The sequence below is a fragment of the Mobula hypostoma genome, chromosome 22 (assembly GCF_963921235.1).
Source record: "Mobula hypostoma chromosome 22, sMobHyp1.1, whole genome shotgun sequence".
NCBI classification, from domain to species: domain Eukaryota; kingdom Metazoa; phylum Chordata; class Chondrichthyes; order Myliobatiformes; family Myliobatidae; genus Mobula; species Mobula hypostoma.
In genome coordinates this window covers 7,191,884-7,205,459 of record NC_086118.1, presented here as the reverse complement: position 1 = coordinate 7,205,459, position 13,576 = coordinate 7,191,884, and the positions used below count along the sequence as shown (strand labels likewise).

The 13,576-nt window shown below is 41.0% G+C and overlaps 1 protein-coding gene across 7 annotated transcripts in view; it reads right to left on the bottom strand.

Annotated features, from left to right (window-relative positions):
- tmem94 (transmembrane protein 94) overlaps nucleotides 1–13,576 on the bottom strand; it is a 166,996-nt gene that overhangs the window by 80,662 nt on the left and 72,758 nt on the right. For all 7 annotated transcript variants that reach the window (XM_063030944.1, XM_063030943.1, XM_063030948.1 and 4 more), the window contains 5 exons: nucleotides 8,827–9,000; nucleotides 6,459–6,662; nucleotides 5,875–6,190; nucleotides 3,249–3,422; nucleotides 167–269 (listed from right to left, as the gene is read on the bottom strand). In XM_063030944.1, the coding sequence (XP_062887014.1) occupies nucleotides 167–269; nucleotides 3,249–3,422; nucleotides 5,875–6,190; nucleotides 6,459–6,662; nucleotides 8,827–9,000 (971 nt within the window). The remainder of the gene's footprint in view (nucleotides 1–166; nucleotides 270–3,248; nucleotides 3,423–5,874; nucleotides 6,191–6,458; nucleotides 6,663–8,826; nucleotides 9,001–13,576) is intronic.

Here is a 13,576-nt window from a genome sequence, read left to right as displayed (position 1 = left end):
CTGTCTCTTACCTTACCTCAACTGGATTCCTTTCTTTGTACCACTTTTATTCCATCCTTTGTTATCAGGGCTCTATCCATCCCATTTTGCTTTTCCCTTTAAGTTAAACAACCCAGAATATTGAGAGATTTATTTTACTTTATGTATCACATTAAGTAACAATGACCTGTCAGATCCAGAGAGGGGATAAATATCTGCACCATCCCAGAAATCTGTGCAGGCCTCCAGAATGACATCAGCTGTGCCATGAGATAACATCTGTACACTATCTGTGAAAGAGCACAGTAAAAGGATTTTCAATTCATGGGTCAATAAAACTTTTCATAATCTGTTAAACATATCTTAAAGAAATACTAAGAACTACAATGAATGAGCACATTGTTCTACAAACCCCATTTCCAGAAAAGTTGGGATATTTTCCAAAATGCAATAAAAACAAAAATCTGTGATATGTTAATTCACATGAACCTTTATTTAACTGACAAAAGTACAAAGAAAAGATTTTCAATAGTTTTACTGACCAACTTAATTGTATTTTGTAAATATACACAAATTTAGAATTTGATGGCTGCAACACACTCAAAAGTTGGGGCAGAGTTAAAATAAGATCGAAAAGTGCACAGAATATTCAAATAACACCAGTTTGGAAGACTCCACATTAAGCAGGCTAATTGGTAGCAGCTGAGGTATCACGACTGGGTATAAAAGTAGCGTCCATCAAAGGCTCAGCCTTTGCAAGCAAGGATGGGTCGTGGCTCACCCCTTTGTGCCAAAATTCGTGAGAGAATTGTTAGTCAATTCAAAAGTAACATTTCTCAACGCAAGACTGCGGAGAATTTAGGTCTTTCAACATCTACAGTACATAATATTCTGAAAAGATTCTGAGAATTCAGAGACATCTCAGTGCATAAAGGGCAAGATCGGATACCACTGTTGAATGCACGTGATCTTCGAGACCTCAGGCGGCACTGCCTCAGAAACCATCATGCTACTGTGACAATTATAGCCACCTGGGCCCAGGAGTACTTCGGAAAACCACTGTCACTCAACACAGTCCGTCGCTGCATCCAGAAATGCAACTTGAAACTGTATTACGCAAGGAGGAAGCCATACATCAACTCTATGCAGAAACGCCGGCAAGTTCTCTGGGCCCGAGCTCATCTCAGATGGACCAAAAGAATGTGGAACTGTGTGCTGTGGTCAGATGAGTCCACATTTCAGCTAGTTTTCAGAAAAAACGGGCGTCGAGTTCTCCATGCCAAAGATGAAAATGACTATCCAGATTGTTATCAGTGTAAGGTAAAAAAGTAAGCATCTGTGATGGTATGGGGGTGCATCAGTGCCCACGGCATGGGTGAGTTGCACGTATGTGAAGGTACCATTGACTCTGAGGTCCATATTAGGATTTTAGAGAGACATATGTTGCTACCAAGGCGACGTATCTTCCCGGGACGTCCATACTTATTTCAGCAGGACAATGCCAGACCACATTCTGCACGGGCTACAACAGCGTGGCTTTGTAGACACACAGTGCGTGTGCTTGACTGGCCTGCTGCCAGTCCAGATCTATCTCCTATTGAAAATGTATGGCGCATCATGAAGAGGAGAATCAGACAACGGAGACCACGGACTGTTGAGCAGCTGAAGACTTATATCAAGCAAGAATGGACAAAATTTCCAATTGCAAATCTACTACAATTAGTATCCTCAGTTCCAAAACGATTAAAAAGTGTCATTAAAAGGAAAGGTGATGTAACACAATGGTAAACATGCCTCTGTCCCAACTTCTGTTGAGTGTGTTGCAGCTATCAAATTCTAAATTTGTGTATGTTTACAAAATACAATTAAGTTGGTCAGTAAAACTATTGAAAATCTTTTCTTTGTACTTTTGTCAGTTAAATAAAGGTTCATGTGAATTAACCTGTCACAGATTTTTGTTTTTATTGCATTTTGGAAAATATCCCAACTTTTCTGGAAATGGGGTTTGTATATGCATGCACTGTTTTCAGATAATATCATCACTCTTAAGTCAATTAAAATACAGCTTAAAATAAACCAATATCAGGAGATTAACAGGGTCTTTCACCTACCAAATTCATATGCTGGGAGCTCACATTAAGTTTTGGCGAATTAAGTTTTAATTCACTTTCTGCTTAAACTTTAAAATGATGTTTTACAAAAAAGATCGGTGTGCCAAATGATCCATCAAATACATTGAAAACTTCCAAAATACACCATTTCCTAGTGATGTTTTGACATGTGAAATGCAGCAAGGTCTCCTTGATTTACAATAGCCTGGATTTCTACTAGATTTTGACAGCTAGTTACTCAAATAACTGCTGTAAAATTTGCAACACCCATGTAAATGCAAAAGCTCCAAACCACTGGCTATGCTGCATCCAATTACTCGGCATGAAAGTTTGGACAATCTACTCTATCAGTTTGCATGAGCAGATGCATTTCAATAAGTAAACACAAAATACTCTGCAGATGCTGAGGTCAAAGTAACACTCACAACACGCTCAGGACTCATGAGTCCTGCTGAAGGGTTCCGGCCCAAAACGTCAACTGATCGTTTCCACGGATGCTGCCTGACCTGCTGAGTTCCTCCAGCATGTTGTGAGTGTTGCATTTCAATAAGGTATGTTATGGTTGAATTTTACGTGTTATCTTTCAATTATTGAAGTAACTTTTTTAGGTCACTTTTAATAATATTGATACCTATTTTATCTTAATGTTTCTGCATTTATGTGACAGTGAGAAGTATTGAAAAAGTTTACAATTTTTAAGAAAATCATCCTCATTTGTTAACGGATTCTGAGACAGTTTCATTTAGATAGATTTGCTAATAGCAAAAACATCTTTAAAATTTTGCTTAGTCAAAAATGATGCACATTTTTGTCCAAAAAAATTTAAGAAGTCTTCTACATAAAAGGTAAATTACAAGATGAGCTAGTACTGATTTAATGTTTGGGGTCTTACACCTGGGAAAGAGGCCCTTTGACCTATCATCATATAATCTCATTTTTATATCTTGGCGTGAAAGTTTTTTGTTGGTATGAAATTCATCTATCAGTGTTCTCACCAAGTCTCTATTTTTCTGAGTTTTATTCAAGATATTTGAGGAAGTGGTTCAACAAAGAGATTTCAGCTGAATGCGAGGCCCATTACTATGGCTTGTGGCAGAGGTTAGCACTAGAGGAAAGTTTCCCCCATTATAACTCAAGTATTTTGAAATTAATATTCACCAGTTACTGTATCTCTCACAAAAAGGCTAATCAGGTGACTGAGTGGTGGTCGCCTCTTGGTTACATTCAAAAGTCGCCGAGTTACTGGTTCTTTGACTATCTCTGCTGTTGGAAGCTGATACATGGTCAGATGATTCTCTTGTTTGAAAAGTTCTTTAGCACCAGGAGTAAAACCTACAAAAAAAAACAACAACAATAAATTTGTTTCTGTTTTCTTCAAAAATTTCTTTTCTTCCCTCCTCAGGTCATCCTACAACTATGGGCTGTGGCCATTGTCTTGAGTTATTATTGAAAACTGTTCACTATGTTTAGGCTCTTTTGCATTCATTCACAATTCAACAAGTTTTGGCAAATAAACGATATAGATGCAACCTGACATACTACAAGCAAAATTGGGAAATTTAAGCTGATTTTAAAATTTCCTCAATAAACATATACGAATGCTGCATCATCCAAAACAACGGTTCTCAACCTAGGCCATATACCACCTCTTCCCCCCACCCCCACCCCCCAACAGGAAGCCATGCCGGATTTTGTAGTGACAATAAGTAATAAAAAACAAGGAACTGGGGACCACAAGAGTTTCTGAATGGGCCGCTAGTTTCCTGTCTTAATGAAATATTACTGAAATACACAGTATAAAAAAATATGAACATAATTTATTTAGAACCCTGAATAAAATGAATGGAAAAATATGTTAATGATGCAAATAAGGCATGTGAATCGCTTTCTCTGCTCCTGCTTGACCATGCAAAATGCACCATTCAAATCCTGCAAACACGAGAAAGTCTGCAGATGCTGGAATTTCAAGCAACACACATAAAAGGTGCTGGTGAATGCACCTGGCCAGGCAGCATCTCTAGAAAGAGGTACAGTCAACGTTTTGGACTGAGACCCTTCATCAGGACTAACTGAAAGAACAGCTAGTAAGAGACTTGAAAGTGGGAGGGGGGGGGGAGATCCGAAATGACAGAAGACAGGAGCCAAGAGCTGGAAAGTTAATTGGCAAAGGGGATATGAGAGGATCATGGGACAGGAGGCCGAGGGACGGGGGGGGGGGGGAGCCCAGAGGATGTGCAAGGGGTATAGTGAGAGGGACAGAGGGAGAAAAAGGAGAGAGAAAGAAAGAATGAATATGTACATATCATAATAAATAAATAAATAACGGATGGGTTACAAGGGGGAGATGGGGCATTAGCAGAAGTTTGAGAAGTCAATGTTCACGCCATCAGGTTGGAGGCTACCCAGACGGAATATAAGGTGTTGTTCCTCCAACCTGAGTGTGGCTTTATCTTATCTTTACGGTAGAGGAGGCCGTGGATAGACATATCAGAATGGGAATGGGATGTGGAATTAAAATGTGTGGCCACTGGGAGATCCTGCCTTCTCTGGCGGACAGAGCGTAGGTGTTCAGCAAAACGATCTCTCAGTCTGCGTTGGGTCTCACCAATATACAGAAGGCCACATCGGGAGCACTGGATGCAGTACATCACCCCAGCCGACCCACAGGTGAGTGTCACTTCACCTCAACTTCCACTAATGCCCCACCTCCCCCTTGTACCCTATCCGTTATTTATTTATATGCACACTATTCTTTTTCTCTCTCTCCTTTTTCTCCCTCTGTCCTTCTCACTATTCCCCTTGCCCATCCTCTGGGCTTCCCCCCTCCCCCTTTCTTTCTCCCTAGGCCTCCTGTCCCATGATCCTCTCATATCCCTTTTGCCAATCAACTGTCCAGCTCTTGGCTCCATCCCTCCCCCTCCTGTCTTCTCCTATCATTTTGTATCTCCCCCTCCCCCTTTCAAATTTCTTACCAGCTCTTCTTTCAGTTAGTCCTGATGAAGGGTCTCGGCCCGAAACATTGACTGTACCTCTTCCTAGAGATGCTGCCTGGCCTGCTGCGTTCACCAGCAACTTTTATGTATGTTGATTCAAATCCTGCAGGTCAGCCTGTTATTCTGAGCCCTTAAATAGTTTTAATTTTCATATACACTGGTAACATTACAATTAACATGTAATACCTATAATATGTGAAAACATTGACTGTATATTAAATTAGTATAGTTAACCAAAGAAAAACTTTAGCAACTAACAGAGCCTATGGAGGATGAGGGCCACAGAGGTAAATAAAAGTCACATGTGTGCTGCGAGCAGAAAAAAAGTTGTGAACCACTGATCTAAAAAAAAATTCAGTGCTATTGAAAATTCTGGATCTGCAAAAATATAATATACATGCAACTTCTCTCTCACATACTGTAGATGCATTAGTATTCTAAATGATAGCGTGGTTGCAAGCTGCAAAAGACTAATTTATAAACCAAATATGACATGAAGCCTACATCCAAGGACTGAGCACCAACACCAGAAGTGAGTACTTTACATGCAAATCAGAACAACAGTTTTGGGCAGTCATTTACTACTGCATTATCTAAAATTATGAATGAACTATTAAATTATAAATTAGTGTACAATGCAATGTAATAAATTTCATTAAAGATGGCAATGACAGGGTGTCACACATATGCAGATATTCAAATATAAAATTAGGATAACAAGTGTTAAATAACCTCAGATGTTTAATCTTAAAATTAACACATTAGGCACCTTAGAAACGCTAGACACATACCTATGAGCCTGGCCAATTCACAGAGCCCCCAAGGAACATGGACTGGCATGGCTGTGCCTGATGTCTCTTGCAGGGCGATATTGGACAAGTGATCAGAGAAGCGGCATACTTGCTCGGTAACAGTGGAATAACAGAGATTCAGGAGGATGTTGAGACCCAATGGTTTCAGCGAAGAGATGTGGAGTTGCCAGTTCGAGTCATCAAACTGAATACTGGCCGGGTTCTGCTGGTCTTGTGAGAGACTCAGCATTTCCAGGTGGTAATCACAGATATAATCTTCTGCTTCCAAGTCCAGGTCTTCACCAATACCACTCATCTGCAATATGTGCAGAATCAGATATATATGAATTTAGTACACATGACACATTTCTTGTAGTATCAAGGTCTGCTGTAGAAAGATGGTTGACGGATAAAGTACTGATGTCAGATTGAATCTAAATTGGAAAATAATCTTTGAGTTATAAACCATTGCCAGTTCTGGCCAAATCTAAGCTATTAAACAAAAAACTAGGATAAAAAATTTATTCAAAAATAAAAACACTTGGTTAAGCAGATACATCTCAGATAATTTTAATCTTCATTACCTGTGTCATATCATCCTCTCTTCCTTCTGTGTCTTTGCTGAAGCTGACGTTGGACCCTGACAAATGCTTACATCGTCGATTGTCACTACGTTTCCTCGAACGTGGAGTGCTTTCAATCTTTTCCTCTTTCTCCTGTCCATCCTCATTGGTGATGTTCACAAATTCCAGGCCGGTGTTGGGCAATAGGGCATCAGCTTCCCTGGGCTAGGAGTTTTTAAGTGTCAAAAAGTTGACTCATTTAGAACAATTTTGAAGCATACAAGGACTTTGTCTTTGAATAACTGGCCATCCCCCTGCTCTTATGATACATGATTTATTTTCTTTAAATACCTATTCAACTACCATTTACATTATTAAATCTGTTTTCACTCTTTAAAGACATAGAATTTTGAGTATAACTCAAAAAATTTTCTCATCTTCCCTCTGATTTATTGCCATAACCAGAAATCTGTACCCCTTCATTTCCAGACCCAGACTTGCCACTGGACTTTTTACTCCATTTACTCAAAACTTCTATTGAGTTCCTGAATGCTGACATGCCCAAGATGGCAACATTAGATCACAAAATTAAATACCTAAGACAGTAATTTCGAATCTTCAGTCAGTGAAATGTTACAATGGATGTTGTGCTCTGCTCAAAGCAGTTTCACACCCCTACTGATTTAGTGCCCGTCCAACATATCATACAGGCATTGAGCCCAGGGTTTGATTCCTACTCAAACCACACCTATTTTTAGAAGCATGCTAAGGATAAGGATGGAGAAAAGAGCAACAGGTCATCTGTTGTTCCAGAGTGATGTGGAAACAAGTTTAATGATGAATGCAATCTGAGGGAAGAATCAGGTCTGTGCACCATGAAAGGTGGAGTAAAACAGAAACATCAAAAACACATTCAAGGCATACCTTACAACAGGGGTCCCCAACCTTTCCCGTACTGCGGACCGGTTTCATATTGACAATACTCTTGCGGACTGACCAACGTACAAGAGTAGCAGTCAAATACGTTGGGTTTACCCCGAGAAAGACTACAATGACCATGAAGCCTTGCGCGGGCACCAGTGCGCATGTGTAACTTGCGCATGCGTTTACGTGCCGATTTCTTAAAAACTGTTTTTGCCGATTCTGTTGGCAGCGGCGGCGGGGGGGGGGGGGTGAAAATCACAACCAGAATATAGGTGATAAGTGGCTAATACACTCAATTTCGTTTCTAAAAGGGTTTATCTAACGAATTTAATATTAAACACACAGCGCATATTTTCCTCACATGAATATAGCGATAAGACAATTATCAAGGAGGGCAGGGGAGCTTGAAGTGTTGAACGAACTTCTAGTAGAAGTGGTAGAGGTAGGTTCGATATTATCATTTAAAGAAAAATTGGATGGGTATATGGACAGGAAAGGAATGGAGGGTTATGGGCTGAGTGCAGGTCGGTGGGACTAGGTGAGAGTAGCGTTCGGCATGGACTAGAAGGGCAGAGATTACCTGTTTCCATGCCGTAATTGTTACATGGTTATATAAGTCACTTATAATAGCATCATAACATTTTAAGTAACATTTGGATATCAAACACACAGCGCATATTTTCCTCGTATGAACATATAAAATCATTGCAATGCATCAATATCGCTGAATCAGTGGGAGCCCTGGGCTTGTTTTCCTGCAACAAGACGGTCCTATCGAGGGGTGATGGGAAACAGCAATACTCAAAGGGGTTTCCTTATGTCCAGTCTGTTCTGCAATTTAGTTTTCGTTGCATTCATTGCAGAGATATGTTGGAAATGGAAGCAACGTTTTCGGTGCTTTCCTGACTACCTCAGGATATTTAGCCTTGACTTTGATCTGGAATGCCGGCAGAGATGCTATGTCAAACATACTTTTCAGCCCGCCATCATTTGCAAGCTCGAGGAGTTGATCTCCTTCCTGCGCTGACATAGATGACGCGCGGGTAATGACCTCGCGTGCGTTCAAACTCAACAGTGGGCATGACAGGGAATGAGGAAAGGTGCAGCTGACTCATATTGCCAAATCATATCGTTTCCTCACAGCCCAGTAGCACATGACTTGTGGCCTGGTACCGGTCCGCGGCCTGGTGGTTGGGGACTGCTGCCCTACAACACACTGCAGGAAGTGAGGCATGCTCAGGTGCTGAGTAATACATGAACTTATCATTATTGCAATTACCTAACATTTCTCATTTGAAAATTGTGTTTTTAAATCTACACTTTAGATAACAATTTATTTTTACTTAAAAATGGAAGTTTAAAAATTTTTTAAATAGGAACATGAAAGTTTCCTGTAGGCCACACAGATGTAGAACTGGCAGTCTGAATAGCAGCTCAGGTTCTAACATATCAGGAAGAAACTTACCTCATCCTTCTCTTCTTCCATCTCTGTGTGACAAAATGATCGCAGGGATAAGTCATCTTTCAGGTCCTCTAGGCTATCATGGGGTGGCTCCACACGTCCACTGAAGAACAGAACTGTTTCTGGACTGGGATTAGGCCAGGACAGTATTCCTTGTTTGTCTACACAGCAAAGCACCTAATGATTCAAGTTGACATGATAATTATAACCTGAATTTTCTACCAAAACAAATCCAAGCTACCTGTAATGGTAACATGAATTTCAGGTATGAATATAGGTAAAGGGAAGATTTTGAAAGAAAGCGATGGAAAAAGTGCTTTTTACAGGTAGCAGAGTACTAGGACTAGGATCATGCCATTCTTATGAAAAGTTAGTGTTGTATGCAGTTCTCGTACAACCCCTCTACTCTTATATTGTATGTCTCAACTAGTAAAGCACAACATATCATTCTTATTTTCCTTTCTTGCTACTTAGATTCCTGGGTATACAGAACAACCTTCATTTGCTCTTCCATACCGTTCAATACCTTCCCTTCTCTTGCTTATTCTCTTGATTTTGTTATACCCAAATATCAGTATCCCATATTTTTATACATTAAATTCCATTTTTCACTTTCCTGCCCAACTGATCAAACCATCTTTCAGGTGGATGGAGCTCGTCAGCCTGGGAAGGCAATCTATCTAAGAGGGGGAAAACTCTGACTTCAAACCTCCTCTGCCTTGCGGCCATACCCACTCATGGGAAGGGCTTCAGGAGTAAACCTTGAGGACAAATCTGGAGCTGGAGTCCCTAAGACAGTCCGACGTTGCCTTCAACCTCGTTCTGGCAACTCCTGCGACGACACTGGTGTCAAGCTGTATCGGCCCTTGCCCTTCCCTTGGACAACATCGGTGTCGTGGAGAGGAGAAACTTGCTGCATAGGCAACTGCCGGTCTTCAATACAACTTTGCCCAGGCTTGCACCCTGGAAACTTCCAGGCGCAGATCCATGGTATCGCAAAGCTAACGGATGCCACCACAGTACAACTTACATAATCCTGCAACTCTTGGGACTTTGGTAGCATTTGCACTACATTTTTGGATGTTATTCTTACCACTAGCCAAACATTTAATTCAATATTTTTTTTACATACTACACTGTGGTAATAAAATTTCTAGTCAATCCAGTTTAAAAAGGTGCGAAGAATATACAAGTTCTCCAGATACTAATTCCAATTGTAAACCACACACATTCCTGACCCCAAACCTGGCACCAGCCACAGCTCAGAGTTCAGACCCCAGCCATACACTGGATTCCCAGCTCACATTCCAAACAAACATCTGAACTACTGGATTTTTTTCTACAGATCTTTCTGCTCTGAAGTCTTTTTCCTCAATGCCAATAAACAGATGAACTATTTACTTGTCCAATCTCTCAAAGACTATATATTTGATGGAGAAGATCCTAACAGGCAGGATTTATGAACATTTGGAGAGGTATAATATGATTAGGAATAGTCAGCATGGCTTTGTCAAGGGCAGGTTGTGCCTTATGAGCTTGATTGAATTTTTTGAGGATGTGACTAAACACATTGATGAAGGAAGAGCAGTAGATGTAGTATATATGGATTTCAGCAAGGCGTTTGATAAGGTACCACATGCAAGGCATATTGAGAAAGTAAGGAGGCATGGGATACAAGGGGACGTTGCTTTGTGGATCCAGAACTGGCTTGCCCACAGAAGGCAAAGAGTGGTTGTAGACCGGTCATATTCTGCATGGAGGTCGGTCACCAGTGATGTGCCTCAGGGATCTGTTCTGGGACCCTTACTCTTCGTGATTTTTATAAATGACCTGGATGAGAAAGTGAAGAGATGGGTTAGTAAGTTTGCTGATGACACAAAGGTTGGGGATGTTGTGGATAGTGTGGAGGGCTGTCAGAGATTGCAGTGGGACATTGATAGGATGCAAAACTGGGCTGAGAAGTGGCAGATGGAGTTCAACCCAGATAAGTGTGAGGTTGTTCACTTTGGTAGGTCAAATATGATGGCAGAATATAGTATTAATGGTAAGACTCTTGGCAGTGTGGAGGATCAGAGGGATCTTGGGGTCCGAGTCCATAGGACGCTCAAAGCAGCTGCATAGTTTGACTCTGTGGTTAAGAAAGCTTACGGTGTATTGGCCTTCATCCATCATGGAATTGAATTTAGGAGCCGAGAGGTAATGTTGCAGCTATATAGGATCCTGGTCAGACCCCACTTGGAGTACTGTGCTCAGTTCTGGTCGCTTCACTACAGGAAGGATGTGGAAGCCATAGAAAGGGTGCAGAGGCGATTTACAAGGATGTTGCCTGGATTGGGGAGCATGCCTTATGAGAATAGGTTGAGTGAACTTGGCCTTTTCTCCTCGAAGCGACGGAGGATGAGAGGTGACCTGATAGAGGTGTATAAGATGATGAGAGACATTGATCATGTGGATAGTAAGAGGCTTTTTCCAAGGGCTGAAATGGTTGCCGCAAGATGGAGATGGAGTTTAATCCTGATAAATGTGAGGTGCTACATTTTGATAGGACAAATCAAAATAGGACATACATGGTAAATGGTAGGGCATTGAAGAATGCAGTAGAACAGAGGGATCTAGGGATAATGGTGCATAGTTTCCTGAAGGTGGAATCTCATGTGGATAGGGTGGTGAAGAAAGCTTTTGGTATGCTAGCTTTTATAAATCAGAGCATTGAGTATAGGAGTTGGGATGTAATGTTGAAATTGTATAAGGCATTGGTAAGGCCAAATTTGGAGTATTGTGTACAGTTCTGGTCACCGAATTATAGGAAAGATGTCAACAAAATTGAGAGAGTACAGAGAAGATTTACTAGAATGTTGCTTGCGTTTCATCTCCTAAGTTACAGAGAAAGGTTGAACAAGTTGGGTCTTTATTCTTTGGAGCATAGAAGGTTGAGGGGGGACTAGATACAGGTATTTAAAATTATTAGGGGGATAGATAGAGAGTTGACGTGGATAGGCTTTTTCCATTGACAGTGGGGGAGATTCAAACAAGAGGACATGAGTTGAGAGTTGAAGGGCAAAAGTTTTGGGGTAACATGAGGGGAACTTCTTTACTCAGAGAGTGGTAGCTGTGTGGAACGAGCTTCCAGCAGAAGTGGTTGAGGCAGGTTTGATGTTGTCGTTTAAAGTTAAATTGGATAGCTATATGGACAGGAAAGGAATGGAGGGTTATGGGCTGAGTGCAGGTCGGTGGGACTAGGTGAGAGTAAGAGTTCGGCATGGACTAGAAGGGCCGAGATGGCCTGTTTCCGTGCTGTAATTGTTATATGGTTATAAGAGGACACAGGTTTAAGGTGCTGGTGAGTGCAGAGGAGATGTTGGGGTAAGTTGTTTTTTTTAAAAAAACGCAGACAGTGGTGAGTGCGTGGAATGGGCTGCCGGCGACTGTGGTGGAGGTGGAAGAGACTTTTGGATAGGTACATGGAACTTGGAAAAATAGAGGGCTATGGGTAAGCCTAGTAATTTCTAAGGTAGGGACATGTTCGGCACAACTTTGTGGGCCAAAGGGCCTGTATTGGGCTGCAGGTTTTCTATGTTTAAAGACTTCGTGAAGCCAAGTAATGCAAGCTAAAAGTCTTTCATCGCTAAAAGTAGTTGAAGGTAAACATAATTAAATCAAAATTAATAAGCTACACTTCCACATCTCCAGGCTGCCAATTTTTTCCCTATTTGTAAGGATTTGCTGTACTTGCAGACTCAGCTGCCAGCGTATGGAATTCCACAAACAAATGATGGCAAGTACTAATGTCAAGGAGCAAAATTCTCAGTCCTATATTTGAGCATTTTTCATGTGATTATCCTTCTCCTTTAAAGAGTATTAGAACATAGAATAGTACGGCACAGTACAAGCCCTTCGGCCCACAATGTTGTGCCGACTCTCAAACCTTGCCTCCCATATAAGCCCCCACCTTAAATTCCTCCATATACCTGTCTGGTAGTCTCTTAAACTTTACTAGTGTATCTGCCTCCACCACTGACTCAGGCAGTGCATTCCACGCACCAACCACTCTCTGAGTAAAAAACCTTCCTCTAATATCCCCTTTGAACTTCCTACCCCTTACCTTAAAGCCACGTCCTCTTGTATTGAGCAGTGTATTGACTTAGCTTCATCTGCCATTCACCCATCACCTCCCCTCCCCCCCAATTTCTTACCAATAGGATGCTAACAATTTGCCACAAATTAAAGATTCCCAAGCTGAAATATTAATATGATCTTTCTCTGCAAATTTGTCCTTCCATGGCACTTATATTATCATGAGAACTGTGTTTTCCAAGGGTAACAACGATTACCTCAAAATAAGTAATGACAATGGAATCTTGACCAGGTCCCACCATAGTAAAATCGGAGCAGTGGTAATGATTCAAAAAATTGCTGAACCTACTGTTGGGTTGCAAGCTTGAAAGTGCTTAACAGAACGATGGGACAATGTGCCTTCAGCTTCATTAATCAAGTCCAAGAGCAGAAAGCATAGAGAATTGAAGCGACAGGCAGTCACAAAAATGGAGACAAAACACAGAGGTGTTAGCAAAGTGGACTCAAGGTGTATTTAATACTAGGGAAGCCATATCGTGAGGAATGAAGACAGTATGCCAAATTGATAATTGCCATGTCGCAAGTAAAGAATTTTTAACAATCTTGATAATGGAAAGAAAATTAATAAGCCTACACAGTAAAACCTAACATCATGAATGGCTGTGATAATTCACTCCCA